The sequence below is a fragment of the Fundulus heteroclitus genome, chromosome 5 (genome assembly GCF_011125445.2).
Source record: "Fundulus heteroclitus isolate FHET01 chromosome 5, MU-UCD_Fhet_4.1, whole genome shotgun sequence".
Classification (NCBI taxonomy): domain Eukaryota; kingdom Metazoa; phylum Chordata; class Actinopteri; order Cyprinodontiformes; family Fundulidae; genus Fundulus; species Fundulus heteroclitus.
The window spans coordinates 12,685,016-12,708,269 of NC_046365.1; the positions used below are offsets into that span (position 1 = coordinate 12,685,016).

The 23,254-nt window shown below is 42.4% G+C and overlaps 1 protein-coding gene across 4 annotated transcripts in view; it reads left to right on the top strand.

The window, feature by feature from the left end:
* Window positions 1-23,254, top strand: part of tbc1d1 (TBC1 (tre-2/USP6, BUB2, cdc16) domain family, member 1) — a 76,129-nt gene that overhangs the window by 595 nt on the left and 52,280 nt on the right. For 3 of the 4 annotated variants that reach the window (XM_021317989.2, XM_012865516.3, XM_021317991.2), the window contains one exon: window positions 1,144-1,777. In XM_021317989.2, coding sequence (XP_021173664.2) covers window positions 1,184-1,777 — 594 coding nt within the window. In that variant the 5' untranslated portion in view covers window positions 1,144-1,183. Of the gene's footprint in view, window positions 1-1,143; window positions 1,778-12,162; window positions 12,396-23,254 lie in introns of those variants that run through there. The other variant, XM_021317992.2, reaches the window with a different exon arrangement.

Consider the following 23,254-nt stretch of genomic DNA (forward strand, 5'->3'; position numbering starts at 1 on the left):
ACACGGGCTTGTAGGATGAGGTGACTTTGCATTGGGCCACATTAAGGTAAAACTGGACCTGGATCTCACCAGAAGATTGGACTGGACTGAAAAGGGTTCGCCTGGTACAGGCTTCATTTGGACCATTGTGGATTCTGTATAACTGGATATCAATTGTCTTGTAAAAGTACCTTCAGGTGATTTTTTTTTTTTTCGTTTATCCATCTTGTTAAGGTATCTTGATATATTCATATTTTGCCACGCTGAATATGAATGTATGTCTAAGTGCTTGGCACATTTTGAAGGCAGCAGAATTTCACAAGCAAAATGTCAGACTGGAGGGAGACAGTCTTTGAACAGCAGTTTTTTTTTCATCTTTCTTAATTCTCTATTTAAATCTGGGCCTATTTCCCACATGAATGTGCTTTTTTTTATATATAAACCTGCTGTTGTCCTGCTGGAAGGTGAACCTCTAGTCTCTAGTCTGGCAGCCTCTGAACCGGTTTCCTCCAGGATTGCTTCCCGTCGGCTATGATCAGCTTCTCTGTCCCTGCTGAAGAAAGGCATGTCCATATCCTGATGTTGCCATCACCATGTTGCACCACAGGGGATGGTGTCTCTCGGGTGATAGTTTACTTCCCCACATAGAGTTTTAGGTGATGGATTAAAATCTGGCTCTGCTTTAAAGATCTCCACAGCTTTACTCTTGATCTGCCTGTTGTGTTCCTTCATGATGCTGTTAGTTCTCCAACGTTCCCTGAGGAACCTCTGAGAACGTCACAGAACAGCCAGACTCATACTGATATTAAAGTTGTATACAGGTGGCATCTTTTTACTTTCTTGTATCCCGGTAAGGGAGGGTGCAGAAATGTGCACGCCGCACTTTTCAGATTGTATTTTCTTTGTTTAAAAAAAAATGCAACATATGTTTTGTTTTCCTTTCTCTACACAATTAGAGGCTCCTCTGTGTTGGCCCCCACATATCAGATCCTAAGAGAAGACATTGACGTTGGTAGTTGTAGCGTGACAAACGTGCAAAAGCTCAAGGAGTAGGAACGGTTTTGCAAAGCACTGTAAATAAACTGAATTGACTTAGGATCGAGAAAGATAACTAGAAGTAACTCAGATTCTGATGCTCTGTGACTTTTCACTGATGTATTGCAGGGAGAGTGGAGGAATACGGCTGCCTCTGGTCCCAGAAACCATGGACGGACTTTACTTTGACGTGAAACCCAAAGGAGGAGAAGCCCGGAGACCACAGAGCCCTGAGAAACCGCGTCACCATCTGACCCCGAACCACCACTCCTGCCCCTCCCTCTCACGCCTCAACTCTGGTGCTCAGAGTCCCCGGAAATGGGCAGGTGCCTGGGAGAGGGGCGCGCCGTGGAGGGGACAGGCGGACGAGGAAGAAATAAGATACCAACTGACCATGATCGGCTTTAGGGTGGTCCACCACCTGACCACCATGGCCATGCTGCCCTGGGTGGTGGCCGAAATCTGCAGCTCTGCAAAGAAGGATGGCAGTGCTGGCAAACGTCATGGAGGTGGAGGAGGTGGTCCTTCATGCAGTAATAAGACAGTGTTTCTGTGCGTGTCTGCGTCCTGGGTGCGGTCTGTGTCCGTTCTGGCAGAGCGAAATCTCTGGGACCCTCTGACGCACACCGTCCTGTTCGAATGCCGTCCTCATCAAGTGACCAAGTTGATTCACAACAGCCAGGAGCCCAGCATCTTTGCCTGCCTGGTCAGAGACTCGCTGAAGTGTGCCTGCTACGTCTTCCAGTGCCTGGACAGCACCAAGGTAAGCGTGTCTTAACATGTGGAGATCAGATGTGTGCAAGGAAACATGACTACACACGTACTCGTTGTGGAGTGCCAGTCCTGTGTTCACAATGCTTTGCACAAGTATTCAACCCCAATTTTGAGGCCATGTTATAAAGTATAAGAAGCTTTAAACATCTTGTGGGGCATTTCTCAATTCATCGTCTGAAAAGAGAAAACGCACCTAACCTGACAGACTGTTTAAGGAGAGGATTAATCCGAGAGGCAGTCAAGCTGGCTGTGGTAACTTTGGAGGATCTGCAGAGATCCACCGCTCAGCAGAGCGAACCTTCTAACAGGATAGCCATTAGTGATGCATTTCACAAATCTGACGTCTATGGGACTTTGGCACAATGTAAGGGATACAATCAGCACGTAGAAGAGCTCTGGTCAGATGGCATGAGAAGAACTTGTTGGCCTGCAGGTTAACAGTACTGTCTGGTGGGAAACCAGCACTGCACATCACTCGGAACACGTCATCCACACTGAAATATGGTGGTGGCAGCATCATGCTGTGGGGGAAGCTTTTTTTTTTTTCCCCTTTGGTGATAGGGAGACGTTTGTTGCTAAATACAGGGCAACCCTGAAAGATAATCTATTGGAGCCCTAAAACATACAGCCAGAGCTACAATGGAGTGGTTTAGATCAAAGAATATTTGTGCGTTAGAACGGCCCAGTCAAAGTCCAGACCTATATCCAGATGAGAACCGGTGGCAAGTCTTGAAAATGGATGTGAATAGGCGCTCCAGTTCCAAACTTCAGCTATTTTTCAAGAGAAGGAAGGGCGAACATTTCCGTCTCTAGGTGTGCAAAGCTGGTGATGGCGTATCCCGAAAGACTTGGAGCTGTAACTGCAGCAGGATTGGTTCTGTAAGTTGACTTCACACGGCAAATATAAACGCAGCACTTTGCCCAATTTCACCACCTAATAAATATGCAGTTCTTTGTATTGGTCCATCATATAAAATACACTGAAGTTTCTGGTGGGACATGACAAGATTTGTAAAGTTCAAGGGGTATGAATACTTTCGATATGGTCATTATGATTTAAGAGACCCATAACTAAATGGTGTTTCGTATAATTGACAGGAACGTTTTAATTTAAGTGTCCTTAAATCAGGATGATTAAAAAAAAAATTGTGACATACTTTCAAAGACAGAAATTAGGCCGAGCTTCAGGAAACTTTGTTGCGACTGAAATTAAGTTAAGCTGGAGATCGAAAAGTCGCGGTGAAAAAGAAGACCCTGGCGCAGGAAGCAGCAGGTGAATGAAAATAGAACCGGAGACAATGGCAGTCATCAGGCAGAAAGGAACGCAAACAGGCGCAATGTATACTGAGGGAAGGTAATGCCGAAACAGCTGAATGGTAATCCGTGATTGAGACAGGATAATGGACAAACATTGGTTGCTGGTGAAAGAAATACAGAAAAAAAAATAAACATGAGAATGAAAGCACAGGACAATCAAACCAAGATAAACATAGCTGACCGTTGACAAGAAAGAGACCAGGACAGCTTGACTGTAGACTGCTGTTGGAGGAGTTAAAAAAAAAAAGAATACTTTAAGCTGGTGAAGTGAAATGAAAGAAAAAGGGCTAGGGTTAGAATTTCTTTTTAAATAAACTAAAATTAGCATTTATCAACTGCTTTTGCTATGAATAAAGCAGAGTTTTGAAGTTACCTTCAAAAGTCCCATAATTAGTAAAAAAAAATAAAGAAATAAATGAAGTCCACCTGTGTGATCTGTGTCACATGATCTGTCAGCATGAACGCACCTCTCCTGAAAGGTCCCAGAGGCTGCAGCACCTCTAAGCCAGAGGCATCACACCATGAAGACCAAGGAGCTCTCCAAACAAGTCAGGGACAAAGTTGTTGAGAAGTGCAAGTCAGGGTGGGGTTATAAAAATATCCAAATCTTTGACGTTCCCCCGGAGCACCATCAGATCTGTCATCTTCAAATGGAAAGAGAGGGCCGCCCACCAAATCTCACAGAGCGGGCAAGGAGACCAGAGGTAACCCTGGAGGAGCTGCAGAGCTCCACAGCAGAGACTGGAGGGTCTGTCCATGGGATGTTGAAGAAAGGAAGGCGTGTTTTGAGTTTGCCAAAGGGCACGTTGACGACTCTTCCAAATGTCTGGAGAAGGTGCTCTGGTCAGATGAGACTAAAATCAAACTTTTTAGTCACCAAGGAAAGCTCTGTCTGGCACAGATCTCACACATCCTATCAATCCAAGAACACCATCCCCACAGTAAAATATGCATGTGACTTCATCTTCATCAGCAGCAGCAGGGACTGGGAAATTGGGTCAGAGTCAAGGAACAGAGGGATGGTGCTACAGTAAATACAAGAATTTAAAAAAAAAACCTGTCAGTCTGCCTGTGATCTGAGACTGGGCCAGAGGTTCACCTTTCAGCAGGACAATGACCCAAAGCGTACCGCTAAAGTAACACTCGACTGGTTTGAGGGGGAAACATTTAAATGTGTTGGACGGCCTAGTCAAAGTCCAGACCAGAATCTGTAGTTAGACTTGAAGATGGCTGTTGACAAGCGAAAACCTTTCAATATCAATGAGCTGGAGCATTTTTTTTTTTTTTTTGCTTTGAGGGGCCAGATGTGGCGAGCTCACACAGACTGATCCAAAGCCCCCTGCAGCTGGAACTGCTGCAACAGGTGGCTCTAGAAAGTCCTGACCGTGGGGGGGGGGGGGGGGGGGGGGGGGGGACTGTAACGCATGCAGAAGTTTTCTCTTATTTTGTCACGTTTGTTGTATGTTTCGTGATAAGAAAATATAGCACATCTTCAAAGTTAAAGACATGTTCTGTAAATGAAATGGTGCAAACTCTCAAACTACTCATTTTCACTTCCAGGTTGTGATGCAACAAAACAGGAGAAATGCCAAGGGGGGTTGAATACTTTTGCAAAGCACTGTAGACTCTCTCCTCTTTTCCTAACCTGAACTCTGGCTCTAACTGAGGCAGCGAAGCTTTAGAAGAGGTTCTGGGTTCTTCTGCGACCTCCTGGACGGGTCGGTCACTCGTAGGAAGGTGCGCCACCGTTCCCTGTTCTCTCCATTTGCTCTCGCCGGGACTGACCGGAGTCCCCAGGTTACATTTTCCACACAGGACTATGTTGACATTTGCTCACATAACTCCTTTTTTTTACATTATGAAGGTGTTTACCTAAAGGGGACACGAATTGTAATCTTTAAACCCAATCTAACGTCAGTCCGAGCTCCAGCTACTCTCCGGGTTCGAACGAATGGATTCACCTTCGTAAATCATAGGGGGAGCACGTTTAGAATGAGTGATAAACACATCAGCACGAGCTCAAGCTATAAATATTGATGCGGCGGGAAGGAGGTATTGCGTGTCGGATGAAGACGGGAATGAAGAGTTAGGGTGAGTGCGGCGGGGACCGTATCTGCTCTTTGTAATCATTTACGTGGCTGAGCGTTCAGCGTGACTGTGTCGGTATTCATGGTGACATCGTTCTGCGGCCCGCCTACGCCGGGCTTTTAATCCCGTCCATCAACACGGGCGGACACGGTGTGTGTGTGTGTGTGTATGTGTGTGTGTGTGTGTGCTAACGCGGCCTGCTGCTGACCCCCGAGCCTTTCACCTTTCCTCCACATGGCGCGGGTTTCCAAAAGCCTTTGTAGGAGCAGCAGAGCCGCAGCTGCTGCAGCGGTCAGAGACATCTGATAGCGTCCCCGCGGCTCAACATACCAAAGACAATGAGGGGTATTACATGCGGAGCTGAACCAAGGAGCAAAGCAAAATGCCAGTATGACCTTAACCCCTACGCCCCCCCACCCACCCACTTGCTGCTCACACGATACGTATATGTTCAGAGACAGGGCGTCACGTAACCAACGCCTGCACGCGTCTGCTGCGTGCACAGCCTCCATGTGCTGTGGAGTGTACTGTAAATACCTCTGAGCGTACGCCGAGGCCGAGGTAAACAGACTTCTGAAGTCTCGCTGTGCTTGCGGGCCGTCTGTGGCTCACAGAAAAGCCCAGCCAGGATATGAAACCGCGTTGCCATGGAGAGAACTTCCTGTCATAATGTGTGTGTGTTTGTTTGTTTTTTTTTCTTGTGTGGAGTTTATGAGCTCGTGAGGGCTTGTTGTTGGAGCCGTGCTCTCGGTCCTGTTGGAAATGCGAGGGTGATGGTGGCGATGATGTCAGACTGGCCACCTGTTGCTCCGGTTCTGTCGAGCTGGGCCTCAGACACGCGCACACGCCGCTCTGCCGCACCGATTATGGGAGTGATTAACCCGGCAATGTGGGTCTGTCATCCGTCTTTGTTCTACGGTTTATAAAAGGAGACATCTCTTAAAGCTCCTCTAATCATCAAATGATGGCTAGAGCAACTGACCCCGGTCCTGCGCACCAAAACCACACCCAGCACAAGACCGGAACATTTACCGTGGGCTTAAAACAAAAACAATTAATGTTACCGTGGGTTTAAGCCACATCTAGAGGACTAGACGAACAGAGCCGCTGGATCCTGAAGGCCAAGAAAAGGACAGAGGACAAAGAAGGCGAAAAAAAGGAGCTATGGTTTGAGATTCTCACTGTATGATATCTTTAGGTAAAAATATCACAATTTAATGGGAGTTATACAAAAAATTGTATAACTCCCATGGTCCAATTACTTTTATTTAAAACAGAGGGGCAATAATCCCAGTGCTACTGAAATTATTCAACATATTGATTGTTACAGCTTTAACAAAGTTATATATAAAATTACTTTCTTGTTATTTGGATTTTGAGACCTTAAGCATAAATATAGCATAAAGACTTGTGTAGATGTAGCAGTAGTTTTTAATGCTTAATCTCCTCTGTGTGCTAGATGGAAGTTCTCTTTTCCTCAGTGAAAGGTTCTTTAAATCTGCGGAGTTCCCCAAGGCTTGATACTTGGTTCTTTGTTATTTTTTTATGCATCCCTAGACTATTACTGCTCAATCTTTTTAAATGAATATTATTTTTAGATTTTATTTATTTATTTATGTTTGGTAAGTGGTGGCTTTTTTTGAAAAGCAATTTGCCAGGAAAGGGGACAAAGAGAGAAGGGAAATGGCTGGAGACCAGGAATCGAACCCAGGACCTCTGCTTTGAGGACTATAGCCTCTGCACCTGGTGCATCCATTCTGCCAACTAAGCTACTAAATAAAATCTCTTAACATTTTTATCCCAGTGTCATTGAATAGCTTTTGCCTTTTAAGATACACCAGTTTGGTGAATCAATTAATTGCCTAACTCAAAGAAAAGACTGTCTGACCAATAGTTATTTTTTTTTTTTAAAGTTTTGAAATAGAAGGAAAAATAACTGTGACCCCGTCTGAAAAGCACTTAGCCGTCACCATCCACAACGTCTATGAATTCTTGGGGTAACTTCTGATTCTGACGTATCCCTGACATTACTCGTAAGTCTCTTCCCGTGATCTCGTGTCTTTCGGTGAAGGAAGGTTGCAAAACCCTGTTGTTGCGATCTGCTGTTTCTTAACAGTCGGGCCATCGTAAAGTCTTGTTCAGCAGGCATAACAGAGCTTCTCTTAGACATTTATGAGTTATACGGAATGCTGCGGCCAGGTTATTAACACGTTCACTCAAATGGCTCCTGTTTCATTTGCCTTTCCTTAGCTTCCTGTTGAGCTCAGAATTCACTTGAAACTATGAGCACAGTGGTGGTGCACGGGTAGAGAACCCCAAATATTGTCCACTTACTATCAAATAAAGGCCACTACTGTCAAAAAAGAGCTATCATATGTGTGTGTCTGTCTAATCATATAGATACAAAGGTTTGCAGCAAGTTTTGCCCTGGCAGACTTAGATGTAACTGGTTTTCATTCAATCAAGAAGCTGTTTCTGACGGGAAGTGAGGCAGGCACCACAGCAAAGATGATAAAACAATGCAAAATAAGTATCAGTTTAGAAAAAGAAGTTCTCTTTTTGTAGACATTTTCTTTAAAGATGGGCATTTCAAAATTTGCTCTACTCTTCTCAGTATTCAGATGAAAAATCTTTGTTGGTAGTAGGCTACAGCATTTGAACCCTTCCTATAGCTGCTGACCAGCTTCCTGTGTGTTTTCTCTGGTATTCTGGGGATCTATGTTTGCTAAGGAGCTCCAAGTCTTTGAGGTTGGAAGGCCTCCAGGCCATCACCCTCATCTTTAGCTGCCTCCACAGATCCTCTATCAGATTCAGGACTATGGCTGGGCCCCTCTGAAATGTTAAAGTTACTACTCGAATCTGCCAGGAGTAGAAAACATTCATGCACAATTGTAAGAGTTGAACAGAGGCAACTGAATGCAAACGACACAACTGGAAGCCACTTTAGTAAGCTGACAGATTCCCAAAGGCGTTGTAAAACAAATCCCTCTTTCCTCCAGTATTTCCTGTATTTGAGTGTTAATAACAGGTTTACCTTGCTATTAAGATGTGAAATATGCCAAAAGTTTCTTTGCAGCCAGCTAAAAATCATTAGGTCTCTGTTTAAAATGTATTTTTCAATATTTCTAAGTAATTTCGTAGTATTTGTTTTACCAACTTTTCTACAGATGTCTGGCCACACAATGATTTTTTAAATAATTGCGTCAGAGGCTTTTAAACCTTAATGACGACAGCTTGTGCGTGTTCGGAGCTTGGTAATATTGTAAAAGATGTTAATCATCATCCAGTTGAAGACACCGTCCTCTCTTTAGCCTTTATCTTTGGTGCAGATGAAATCCAGCTGAAAGACCATGTCAATAGAAATCATATCAATTTCTACTTGAAATGATAAAACGCTCCCTAGTTCACAGGTTGCAGCAGAAGCCCAAATCATCAGCACCCCACCTCCGTGCTTAAGAGTCTTAATGTTCTTTTTATGCTATTTTGTGTATACTTGTGTTTTCCTCTTCATCTGTATTTAGACCATTTTTTTAAAGGACATCAGGCTTGTTTCAATGTTGAGTTTCAAACTTCAGAGGCTGTTTGTGTATTTGTCGAACATGCAGACAATAACTTCCAATGAAGTGGACATTCTTCTTTTGTTTACTGAACATGGGATTCTCTCTAAAGTGTGCTAGACCCAAAAGGGTTGGATTATATTACAAACTGAGTAAGCTGCTACCAGGAAATTTAGCTCTCTGTTTATAGGCTGCTCCTCTCTTGTGGCTATTAGATGTTTAAATTTTCCAAGAGCTGCAGGGCAATTAGGGAGGGCTGCTACTTATAAGGAAAGCATTTAAAGGCGTGTTTAAAAAAAAAACGCTGGAATTTGTGTGGCGTGGTTTTTCCTAGAGATGGCTTTGGGAAACCTCTCGGTATTCCCAAAGCCGATCGGCTCAATCTGCAGTAGTTTGGAACAAATAAAAAAATAAATAAAAAGATGAGTGTTTTTCTGTTTCGGGGCTAAGCAACTATCCTGCCGTTCATTCATGTGTTTTTGTGTGTGTGTGTCTTGTGAACAAGCAGCTTTTAATTGTGTGTGTGTGGGGGGGGGCACAATCAGGTCTTAATTCAAGAGGCACAGCTGTGCGTTTAAACTTCCTCCTCTGCCCCCAGAGAGTGAAATCCTCTCAGGGGAGACGTGTTTTCCCGTCCGCTGCTGTGTTAGAAACAAAGCAGCCACTGGGTGTCACCACCGCAGTGTACAAAGCTCAGTCTCCCAGAGTACAAGCCTGGAGAAATTGTTGATTCTTTTGCTTTATGGTGCTGCTGGTGAATATTTCGGCTTGAAGGAACACTCAGAGAGGGTGAAACAAAAGCAAAAGAAGCAAGATTACGGTTCGCAAATGGACTCGAGGGCAAAGTCCCGGAAACATAAATATGAGCTAAATCTTGCCTTAAAACCTGTCTAAGAACTCTCAAAATGTTTGACCTTAAGTTATACTGTGGATGTGGATGTACACTTCAGATTTTAATGAAAGTAATAAAGAGATTATCTCCTTTTTCTGACATTAAGCAAATAGAACTAATTTTGGTTATGCCTACTGACCTACAAAAGGAAAGGTTTAGCATGATTTTATGTGAGATGTTGAGAATACAGGTTGAATAGTCCTTTTATAAAGCGCATGTAAATATCCGATTTTTAGAAAATGTCATATTAACCATGATTTTCTAAATTCTATAAAATGTATGAATGTGTTTGAGGTCAAATTCATACATTCTTCATACTAGATTTATGAAAAATCTCCTTTATCTTCTTAATGCACTGAGTTGAAAATATGGAACGGTTAAGAGCAAGTGAGCAGTTCTCATCTACACTGCCTTATATTTTTTCCCTGTGCAGTCACCACATCATGTTTACATATTTGTTTTTTTACCCATTGGTTGGACTCCTGGTTATGTGTACAGTTTAAAAGGGAACACATGATGCTTATCAGTTCTTCCTATTTACATTGAAATCATTCAGTTGTATTCTAGATAAAGCAGAACTGCAATACTTTAGTCTGAATTCCTCATTAATTTACCTTTACAATCCCCCCTTTTTACCGCTGTTCTGAGGTGCATCTGTGAGCAACTTGTTTTTGTGTGGCCTCTTTAAATCTATGAGAGGCACCTCACATACCCTGCCCCCTCCAGATCACGGAGCGTTCCACTTCACCCCGTGTGTCCACTTTTGTGGTACGCTGGGGGACAGTGTGAGGAAAAAGCAAGCATTTTGATTTACCCATTTGTAGCTTTGGCCTCCTTCAGCTTGGACTACAAAATCGGTGGATTTGCAAAATCGTACGGCTGGAGGATAATTCAATAACAATATATATCGATCGATCGACGTATATCGACGACAGAAGAAAGGGTCAGTAAAAAGTTTTCCTTCCTTTTGCATTCTAACCATGTAGGTTAATATTACAGTCATTACGTCCTCCCAACCAATCACAAACGCAGATCCATGAACGCTCTGACACCAAGCTCTGCCCCCTTCACAGAGTTCAGAGAGCACGTGTTCTTTTTTTCTTCTTTAAAAACTTGCAGTTTTGGTAAAAAGTTGGCTTTGAAAGGGTTGAGTTTAAATTCAGTGTTTGTGTGTTCTGGATCTAGAAATAGGTCACAAAGCAACAGCATAAAATCAGGGCTGCACTTAAAATATTTTTTCAATATGTTGATAATAATCGATATCGATCAATATGATTTGTATTTTATAGATGTGTTTTTTTTCCTATATCATCCAGCCCTGCGAAATCGGTAAGCCACCGATCCTCCGTGATCTTGTTTAGCAGTTATGTAGCAAACACTGTGACGTAACTGTTAAAAAAAAAATTACCAGACAACAAAAGAAAAAATATGACCCATAAAGAACATAAAGATTGCTACGCAGCACAGATAAATTCAACTTTTCTTCACCTCAAGAGACTTCAAGTATACAACAAAATGTATTCAAGGGCTAAAAAAGTGGATTTTTTATGATATGTCCCCTTTAATTCATACAGTCTGTGGAAACATCTGGTTTAAATTTTATGTCACAACAAAAAACTGGAAATACTTAAACGTAATGAACAAAACACGTTGATAATTCAAATAATTTGCCATACACATCACCAAATAATTTTATGAGAATTTTTTTGAATTCATTGAAAAAACAATTTATTAGGTTTTTGTGCATTATCAAATGATACAAAATTGGCAGCGTGAACCGTCAAAATTGCCCCTCACATCAGAATCGTAAAACTGGCATATCTACTTCAGACCAATAATATTGTGTAGAATGTAAGGCTGACAAATAAAATTGATTCAATGTGTGAAATAAACGTTGAAACAAATATTTGTGACATGTCATTTTGTCGTTAAAATGAACGTATAAACAATTTATTAATTTATTTATCATTTCTTGCTTATAATTCTGAGAGGTTTCTATCATCATTGATTTATTTATTCATTCCTTTATCGAATTGTGGAACTTTTGGCCCTCCATACTTTTTTTGTCTATGGCGCTCCAATTTGACATTAATTAACTGCGGAGTCTTCTGAACTTCGGCTTTACTAGATTTCTGGCTGTAATTACCCCTGAAAGGCATTAATTCCTGCTAGGCAGGGTCATGTCTGCCGGGATGCAGGAATTACAGTTTATATTCCCCCTCAGACCAAAGAGGAAAACCGATACAATCATCACCAGGCAACGGTAACAGCACTAACCACCCTGGGGAAAAAACTACCGCCTAAACTTTTGAGTCCTGCGGACAGGAACCGTGTCCAGCCCATCCCCAAAAACACATTGGAGGGCAGAACTGGGTCAAGTTCCCAAGAGCTAGCTAGAAAAATAGCACAAAAGTGACTTGGTTCGCCGTCAAAATAAAAGCGGGGACCGGACAGTCGGCGTCGTGTTTATTACTTTGAAGTGGCCGAAACCGGAAATGAACGGCGGCTTGCGTTCAACGCATTGACAATTAACCGCACGAGCTTCCTTGGTCTTTTTTTTTTTTTAAGAGTGCAAAATGAACTTTCCATAGAAATTGTATCGAAGTTCAACACACGACGAGAAACGGACAGCGCCGAGGTCTAGTTGTTGTTGCTGTTGGTTTTTTGGTGGGGAGACGTTTATGGCGGATGGGATGAAAGCGCGACTCCAGCGATTCAACTTGTTCAACAACAGCAAACCGGAGCAGAGAGATGTGAGTGAAGTTAAGTTCTCCTTCGCTGCTAAATGGCCACTTGGCTAACACTAACACTAAAACTAACAGGGGCGGACTCCGCGTCAATTAGCTCGCCCTGTCGTCGCTGTCGTTAGCCAGCGGCTGTCTGCCTTTTTCTGGAGCCTGAACGCCTCACCGCGGTCCGGCAGGAAGAGCCGTACGGTGACATTAGCCGCGTGACAGTAAGCTGGCGGCAGACCCCCCAGCTCCATTCCTCACACGGGGAGTTCATATTCCCCGTTTCTTGAGGCTGGAAGCCGGCACACAGCGCCGCTTCCAGGACTGAGACGTCTTTGTTCGCGTCTGTGAGATGGGGCGAAGTGGGTCCAGTCACGCTGACACACTTCTGCGTGGGTTAATCGTCCCACTTGTTGCTTGTTTGGTGTTCATTATTCAGGTGTTAAGCGGCCAGGGCCATGGACGGTTGCTGGTCTGCATCCCAAACTTTCCCTCTGGAAGAGCTCAGGGCCTGTCAGAGATGCCTGGCTCAGCAGCAGCGGGGAAATGTTGAACTCTGTTGTTCTTGGCCTTATCTGTCATCTTGGTGTGGATCATCGCTCTGTGCTGAAGGCATCGGCTGGAGGCTTTCATGTCCGGTTCTGTACAGATATTCTGATCTGTTGACGGTTTTCTAACAATGAAAACTGTTCTGCAGTGGTTTCCCCCTATATGGTGTTCTTCTCTTTTGCCATTTTTGTTCTGTCACACCTTTTAATCTCTGAGATCATCAAGCACATTTTAAATACTGAGCAAAACGTTTGAGTGAATGCAGCAAGCAGATTTCAGTTTTTTTTTAATTAAAAACATGTATTAAGGGAACAAGCTATTCAAACCTACCTGGGCCTATGTAGAAAAAGTAATTTCCCTCCTTGTCTAATCATGTTTATATCATGAAATAACTGGGGTTAACCACGCTTTTTGTTGGGACTGGCCACAAACCAGGCCTGATTACCGCCAGACCTCAATCAGTCAAGAAATCACTTAAATATATCCCGCTCGCAAACGAGAAGTAGGTGAAAATATCTCAAATGGCAGCAAAATGATGCCCCACACTAAAGAGAGTCGAGAACAGCTGAGAAACAAAGTCACTGTCATCCATCAGATTTGTTATTATAGTCAAACTGGTGGCAGGTGTGTGATGGTCTGGGCCTGCTTTGGTGCTTCCTGACCAACACAACGAGCTGCGTTTGGTGGGACAGTGAACTCTCTGGTCTCTGTCCTGAAGGACAATAACCAGCCAATCAGGACATAAATGGCATTAGGCTGCTGTGTCATGACTGTAAAGAGGCTGTTCATTCTCAGAGACCGCTCCACAGCGACGTAGACTTACGGACAGTTCTCTCGATTTGATGGCTCTTGTGAGAAGCACCAATGAATTCGCCATGTGGTGAAATCTGCCAATTCTGCTCTGATCTCCTCTAATCGATGATCGGCAGGTCAAAGACGGGCAAATCTTACCCCCCCCCCTCTCTTTCTTATTAACTAAAATGCATCTAAATGAAGAACCACCACAATTTTCTCTGTAAGCAGCGACTCATCAAACAGCGTATACTTTGATGAACTTCTAATAAAATAAAATAAAAAGATAGCGACTTCAGCTTTCACATATAAATGAGGAAAGTCATGTATCTCTCCTTCTTTTGCTTGCCCTAAACTACCGCCTCCGATTTAGAACTTGCGGCATGTCTTTTTTCTGTTTTTTATTATGCGTAATCTTAAGGAAACCCAAAATCTGAATTGGCAGGACAAGATAAATGTGTGTAATCCAGGTGAAGCCTGATCGGTGTTTCACCGCTGCGTTGCGACTCGTTTGTGGGCCAGAGGTGCGCGCAGCGGGGTCCGAAACGGTGGCTGGCTGGCCTCCTTGTTTAAACACTAAAGTCATCCCAGGAGATTTTTTTTCCTCGGTTTGGGCTGCTTGCTTGTGTGAGTGAGTCATGGCGCTCCTGCCAGGCCTTTTAATCCTGAGGCAGGAGGCAGGTGTCTTACTTCATTCGGCACGTTAGTCACAGTCTACATGAAGCTCTTACTTCACCAGTCTGTCCAACGTCAGGATCTCAGCCCTGATTGTGGCCTTGCAGGTCCAGCGGGTCGTTTATAGTACCGCCTTTAAGGCGTACAGCTCTGATGCTTGTTGTGCTGCACTTAGACCACTGAATGAGTAATACATTAATTCTTTTCTTTTTTTTTTTGACTGCGTTGCTCATCAGATCGCCTTTTTTTTTCTTTTCTTTTTTTAAGGGATCTCCAGTCAACCGTTCGTGTGAATCAACTGATTTCTCTTCAATCTTGCGAAGTCCAGAAGTAAACATTTCAGTTATTGGAGTGAAAAAAAACAAACTGTGAAAGATGATTGGAGGGCGATGATTGCCTTAAACGGTCCAGGAATACTCATCGTAGCGGGTTTAATCTAGATTATTTTCCCCTCTCCTGCTCTGTCACCTCATGTGACCGGCATATGACTGTACAAGCTGGCGCAGCCTTCCTGTTTCTTAGTTGACAAAGCGTTTGTGTTTCCCATCAGCTCGTCTTCTGTCTGCGCTCTGATCACCAGTACTTTGACCCTACATGGGGAAGGGGGGCTTTCTTCTGTTTAGACGTACTCACATGAGCTGGTATCTAACTCATTGTCCCTTGTGTTTTCTAACAGCAGCGGTCCTTTGCCCTAACCACTGTTAAATAGTTTTTCTCCACCTCCTTGCGCTTCACTCTGCGTCAGTGAGCCGTCTCTTCTGTTAAATATACATTGAACTTTGAACTTGGCTTTGCTCCAGAAGGGCACAAGATTCTGCCACATGACCGTGGAAAAGTAGCGAACGGGACTTTTTGTCGTTTCGTCATCGTTGTTGATGATTTTCTTTTTTCAGGGCTATCTGGTTGGTCATGGGGTTTGTTCAGTGAAGTCTGGGTTTCTTCTTTTTCCTGACCCCACTTGACAGATGTTGGCATCCTTTCGGCGCCTTCACGGTGTCCAATAAAAAATGTTTTGTCTGTCATTAGCGACATGTCAGTAATACGTCCCTTGCTTAAACCTTTTGACCCGTTTATCTTGCTCCTTTGCTACGTTCTACAAAATTAGCTCAGAACAGACGGAGGGCTTCGCTTCATAACATTGGTCGACATGAGTGAAACGTTACTTCTGATTATTGGGTCATTTTATTCATAATTCACAAGGGTTTTTTTTCTCTTGTGGGGTTCCCCTGCTTGTCCTTAGAACTGCTGTTCCTCAAAGCTTTAATTATAGTTTGGGAAGTCCCACCCCTTGAGTAAAACTAGAGAAGAAGAAGTCTTATAGATGTAGTGTTTAGCCCCCACAACATAGATGTTGCTATATTAATGAACAAAGGCGGGTATGAAGGGTTTTGTTATAAAAAAAAAAAAACAGCTGCTGGTTCAGTATATCTGAAAGTTTCTGTCACATCCTAAAAGTTTCAAGTCTTTTGGACAAGATACCAGGAGAACAGCTAGAGAGACACTACCCCTCCCCCACCCGCTGCTGCATTTCTGCTCAGCTGGCTGAAAGAAGGCGACTACAGTTGACCTTTTTTGCCTGCCGAAAAAACGGGTTAAGCGGTGAAACCGAAGGAGCGAGAAAGGCGGCGCCCAGACGGAACCCCGTCGTCGGGCTGTCCGTCAAGCTAGCAGCTAGCGTTAGCTTATGTTGTCCGGGAGGTTTCCAACTTCGCCGATGTACGTTCAAGAGCTTTACTGACCTGTTTTAATGTTGCTGTCGAACGTCCGTGTCGTACTGTTGGCTTAAGACGCAGAACTAATGATCTTAATGGACTAATTCCAGCGAATTACTGATGACTTTCAATGGGCCGTTACGCTAAAATGCGCCGGCGAGAACCCTGATGTCACCCAAGGCAAAGTGGCGAAGCACTAGTATCCTGCAGAGTAATGGGCTCGACACGCTTGTGCGACGAGGCGGCAATCGCTTGCCGTCTTCCAGCCAAGCGGCCGGCAGAATTCGTGCGTGTGAGATTTTGAGCTCGTAGACGTACACGCGGGCTTGCGACGCGACACAAGAAAATTGACCCATGTTCAACTTTTGTCGCCGACGCTTGGCACTACAGCCATTCATCTGGATCAGCCGCGAGGTGCGCCCTTAAAATGATGACATCCCCCATGTTGTCTCCTTGTCTGTAATATAGGATGAAGCCGGTTGTGTTTTTCTTTGGTAGAGTAGACATAAAGGCAATATTTTTAAGTCAATTCCAGCTAAATCTTCTGTCTCTGTTCACATACTGCTTTGAAAATATCAGAAGCCCTCCGATTTAATAACCAAGAGAGGTTGCTTGACAACTACAACTGACTTTAGTGGGTGATTTCTTCTGTTTTTTTTTTTTTTAATCAAGTTGATGTTTTTAAAAAAAAAACTATAATTAAGCTATAAGAAAGTGTATTTTGTTTACTAAATAAAAGCAATCTGCCCTAGAGATATATGTTTCAGTTGTAGTTTTTGTGCTAAACACCGTGAAACCCTGGTTACAGTGAGAATCTCATCCTTTGCCCATTTAGCACGTTAACTTCCCTTTTGCGTTTCACAGTAATGACACATTAAGAAACATTAAAGGACACGTTGCACTACATTTGCTGAAAGGAGCAAGTGTTTTACAACTTACAAACACTCTGACTTGAAGACTTCAGTTGGGTAATATTGTGACTGGCTTGCTTATAGGCTTGCTTATTGACTATTAGTGTGTGTGTGTGTGTGTGTGTGTGTGTGTGTGTGTACATACATGTACTTGCAGCTGAGTGAGAACATATTTTATTGGGATTTTACCAACAAAGTGAGGACTTTTTTTTGTGGTTCTCACTCTTTTGGGGGCTAGGGGTTAGATTTAGGACTAAAGTGTCCAATAGGTTTTGGTAGGGGGTAGGTATGTAATGGTTAGGTTTCGGGTCAGGGTTTGGCTATAGAAGGGGTTGAGAATGAATGGAAGTCAATCCAAGGTCCTCAGTAAGCATGTAAAACACGGAAGTCTGTGTGTGTGTGATATTCACACTGCCAATCCACGGCTAAACTGTTTCTCATCGTGTGAAGAAAAAAAAATGACAATAAATTCAGTTTTATTCTTCTAAAATGACACAAGAAATTTTTCCCAGATCCAGACACACAGCAATTTTAATCGTCTTGTTGCTTTAAAAATGCTGTATAAATAAACTTGCCTTATACAATTTGGCCGAATGGCTCAATGAGACTTTCGTTAAGCTTCGGAACAGTTAGTTAAAACCAGGTTATTTTTGTACCACTTTGATTCTGTTTTTACTGAACAAATCTTTTGCAGTTCCACTTTTATTAAATATCCACAGTCTGATACAGAAGAGGGATGTAATAATGAGTGCAGGGCCTGAGCCAATCAGAATGCTTGTCTGCAGCGTGACTGTGAAACAGCCGGGTGCTGAGCGACGTGCAGCCATGACACCGCAGGCTGCCGCGTGTCCATATCCCTGCTTCCTAAATACTGTTCGATCAAAGTTGAATGGCTAAATTTGGAAATGCTTTGAAGCTAGCAGAATTAGCCTCGATGAATGGCCTGCGAGCGGAGCGGACGTGTTAGTCACCGCCGCTGGTGGTTGTTGCTTTTGTTTTGAACGTTGATTCAAAAGCAAAGTCACAACCAAAACTTCCTCAAAAATAAAAAAACAACAAATCTTTGAAATCAAAAGCAGGTTAAATAAGCAAAAAAAAAATAAAATAAAAAATTAGGGTTAAAAAGTCAGGAGTTAACAAACATGACTAATCAAAGGCTGGTACTTGCATTACCTGCTTGTAGAAATTCTGCTTTCTGTCTAAATTTTGTTGAGGTTATTCTGCATTAAGGGGTTCTTGTGTTACTTTTGTAGCTTTCCTGGGGTAAATGAACCCCCAGTCGTCTTCATTACTGACTATCTTCTGCCTCTATCACTATCACCTCTGACCTGCCTGTTTTGGTAAACCTCAAAGAGTTCATTTGGTTCACTACGCCCAGCTGAAACTTCTCTATTTTGGCAGCCCTTGTCTAACTTCCTTCCTCTCGAAGTTAACACTACACTAGTTGTACTTATTTCTCTCTAAAGGACTTTGGTTGTTGTTTTCAGTGCAACTGTGCTGTGAGTGGACCGGTCTGTGGGTCGCTGCGTGAGGTTGGGTCCGGAGGCCTTCCTGTGTGAGATCAGCTTGGGATAAACGTCCCACTGTGAGAAATGCTGTGCGTCTGTAGCAGAAAGTGCAATCTGACGCGTTATCTTTCCTACCGGTTCACTTCGCTGCTCAAATGTATACCTTTAAATCTGTACGAGGGAACGTGTAATGAGAAATACACTGATGGCATACCATATACTATGCTTTTCTTCTGCTTTTCATTTATTTATTTTTTTGTCACACCTAAATGTTTTAGATCAGTAAACTAGTTTAGTTTTAAAGGAAAAAAATTATCCAAACTATCCATGTGTAAAAATAAATAAATGTGCCCTTTGTTAAATCATCCGTTAACTGATTAACCACAGTCATTTTCAATAGTATTATTGAAATGCTTATTTCAGTACCTCAGTTCACTAAGTGAAACTCATTTTATAGATGAATTACAGACTGATGGTATCATGACTTTTTTTCTGCTATGATGATTTTCAGCTTACTGCTTATGAAAACACAGCATTTAGGATTAGAATATTACATTTAGACCAATAAAAAAGCCATTTTGATGCAGAGATGTGGTCTTGATGAAAAGTATGTTTATTGGAATGCATATTCTAATTTATTGAAAATAATGGGAAATTTTTTGGAAAGCTGAGTTCAGTTTCACTTGCCACAACCATGCGTGGGGACGTCAAGATGTCTTGCATAATTATAAAATCGAAACCGACTGCCAGCTGATTTGTTTTAGTTTTAAGAAATTGTAATTGGTTTTGAGACATTTTGATATTGATTCTAAGTCTTGGTAAATGGGAATCGCAATTTTTATGTAAATTTATTTTTTTTTGGCACCCCCCTAGTGAGAGCTTTAATCCACGTGTATATATATATATATATATATATATATATATATATATATATATATATATTTGGCCTGCTTCAAAATGAACGCTGGCCAAAATGGAAAAGCCCGTCTCGCATTTAGCAAAAACCCATCTTGGTCATCTCCCAAGATATCTAATCAATATATTATATTTGGGAATATTATAGCTATAGTTGTTAATCCTGTTTAGAAACACTTTTTGTTATACTGGGTGAAATGGTCCTTCTATCCTGAAAGTAGTCAATACATTATGTATTCAGAAGAAGGAGGTTGAGTTCATTTCTCATCCTGCCCATACCCCCCTCTATCCCTCGAGTTCTGGGGGTATCGCCTTATCTATTGGTTTCCCACGATCCGCCTGAGGAGTAATATACTTCCAAATATAGATAATTTACACAAATATTCTGTTGACTGATGAGACAAATATCTGTTGTAAAACTAACAGCATGAATCTTATCAACAAATCCATATCTGAAGGGCTCCTATAGTGAAACAAAAGAAAATTAGTGAATAAAAAAATTTCAACTGTTACATAAGTAACAGTAAGTAAACATAAGTAAAATGTCTGCAAATAGTCATTGGCAAATATGTAAATGTTCAAGTTAAAGAACTGTTCAATTTGCATGGATGTCCAAACAAACACTCCATGAGAAGTTATAGCATAAGAAGTAATAGGCATTATCATGTGAGAGACGGTGTAGTAATTCTCAGTCGGATCAGGAACCTGTGGACCCATGTTTGTAAACATATCACAGACCATGTACTGGGCTGGTGGTTTATTTGATTCTCAGTGGAGGCGATAGCCCTCACCGCTTTGTGAAGGAAGCTGTTTTTAGGTCTATTAGTTTTTGATTTAATCTTCCTGAATAATTTACCTGATGGAAGTGGGACAAACAGGGCATTGCCCGGATGGGTGGAATCTGTGGCAATACGTCTGGCCCTTTTCTGGAGCCTTGCAGCATAAACCATGTCTAGATTGTGTACACGGCATCCCACAATCCCCTGTGCTGACCTCACCACCTGTGCTAAATCCTTCCTCTCCTGGCAGCTCTTTTACCACAGTTATGCTGAGACGCAGGATGCTTTCAATTGTAGCTCTATAAAAGTTCATGAAGAGCTGAGTAGAAAAGTCCAGTCCATTTCAGTTTCCTGAGGAAGAAGAGCCGTTGTTGGGTCTTCTTCACCAGGTGTGAGGTGTTCACAGTCCAGGAGAGGTCGGAGGAGATATGAATGCCCAGGAACCTTAGGCCGTCCATATGCTCCACCACCTCCCCTTGTATGCTGAGAGGAGCATGTTCTGTCCTCCTGGACCTCCTGTAGTCTATTATGGCCTCCTTGGTCTAACTGGTGTTCAGGATCAGGTTGTTGCTGGACCACCACTGTCTGAGATTGTTGACCTCATCCCTGTAGTAGGACTCATCATTGTTGGAGGTGAGACCCACTACAGTGGTGTCGTCCGCAGATTTCACCACTGTGTTTGTGGGGTGGACAGCAGAGCAGTACTGGGTGAAGAAGGCTGGGCTGGGTGAGTCCAAAAAAAAGACGGCACAATACAATTTTGCAGCGATTTCAAGTACCTCAATTTCATATCAGAATTTGTCTAATACTCCATTCCACAAATCCATGGGTGGCTCTATACATGGGCTAACCTGAACTACTGCATCTGTAGAACTGGTCCTGGCCCCTGTACTGAAGACATAATACAAAATCAGTTTCTCATGGGGACATTGACTTGCATAGAAACCATAACTGATTGGTCCTTTTGGACCAGTTCATTTTTCAGGGGTCTGCAACCTGCAGTTCCAATGTCGTTGGTAGATCTTTGGCTCTGTGGCTCCCTTGAGAAATCATGAGATATTGTCCTGTTTTCTGTTTCATTCTTTTGTTCTTTGCCCCCCTGAAAAAACAATTTGGTCTAGAACTGCCACCATACAAATCGATGATCTCATTGAGGATCTGGGGGGAAGTAAGATATTTAACTATTGACAAAACTGTGACAAAGGGAAAGAAATTCCAACCACAGCTTCTTCTCGGTGCATATTTAAACTAATATTCCAGGTTTTTACAAGGGAGAGGAAAATGAGTGTTGTGTTGTTTTGTGAAAACTTAAGAGCAGAGGAATAGGTTAGTGGAGAGGAACTACTCTTTGTAAGTGGCCAGACGGCACACACTGCTCTCAAGCAGACACTTGAGGCAGAGAGGTGACAAACAATGGTGTCTGAACGTTCACGCTGTGCCAAGTCCTGTTTGAGAATGAGCAGATGAAGCTTTGCTTTACAGATCATAGCACTAGAAGAGACGTTCAGTCAAACCTGTCCGGTGCCAGAATTAGCTGTTGGGTACAATGTGTCTTGTAAATCAGAGCGCTGTGTTTGGATAACTTGGATACAGTAGTTGGTATAACTTTGGAACATAAAACAGGGAGTTTTGCTATTTCCATAACAGTGTCTGATTGGTTATCTGCTTTTGTAAACTTAGAAATGTCCTTCCTTTATCTCATCCTATTTTGTCTGCACTGTAGGTGAGTCTTGTTCATGAAATAAACATTTAGACTAAAGATATGATTGTCACAAGGATAAGAACATACAGTGGTGCCTTGACTTAAAAGTTTAATTTGTTCCATGACGGAGCTCGTAATTCAAATTACTCATGTCAAATCAACTTTCCCCGTATTGAAACCCCATTAATTTGTTCCAGAGCCCCCAAAATAACTTTTTACATGGTTTTGAATAAAACAAACTCACATTTCCCAAAATTTTGTATAAAAACACAATAAAATTAAAAACTGCCATAATGAAAAGGTTTTTATTGATCTTAGTACAGTATAATGTGCAGCATTTACGGTGGAGATCAGACGGGATGAAGATGTTGATAGAGCTGGAGGAGAAATGAAAAACTGAATCATATTTGCAGATTTTTGTCCTTTTTATGCTGCACATTCTATAATTTTCATCTGCAGGAATTTTAAATTAAAAGCTGTCCAATTTAATCTGTTTCACCTTCCTTTTAGAATGTCTCTGAAATGAGTTATATATTTTATAGCCCAGTAGATCGCCCAGTGGCTGTAGTTGCAGAGGTGGTTCTACTAAGTATAGACTCAACTAATAAATGCCACAGTCTTCAGAGATAGATTCATAAAAAGTACTAAAAACCATGTATAACTAACTATCTTATAGTTAATGATTTGCACACTGCCATATTTTTAAGACCATAAGGCCCATTGGCTTATAAGGCGCACAGTGAATTAACGTGTCTTGTGCGTCTTTGTCCACACATAAGGCACACCGGATTATAAGGCCCACTAAATATTCTTCCCAAGTGTGAAATATCACTCCGCCCCTTCACGTCCACAGCTCTCTATCCACCTCTGTTTGGAGTAATAAAGTAGTTGGACTACACTGCCTGGTTTCTAACGTAATGCTAAAATAAACGTAACTTTTAGATTGAGTTAACTTACTAGGTTTATTGTCACTAGCGCGTACTCCGGGCGCCGGTTGCCTAAAGGCTCCCACATACTCGGGCATACAGTAGGGGTGGGTATTGCCAAAGCAGTCACGATTCAAATCACTATTCACATGCCACGATGCGATTCTATCACGATGCATCACGATACTTGAATTATTGCGATGCATCGCAATGCATTGTGATATTTTCACTGAACACTGTTAGAAAAAATACAGCCATTACCAGTGGCTGACTCGCTGTGTATGATCTGTTTTCAATTGATACATAACTGAAAGCAACTGAATTCATACATAGCTGTATTTATTGAAACGACTTTTGGAGGTATTGCCATGAAAATAAATATTACTGTTACTGGACACAAATATTACTATT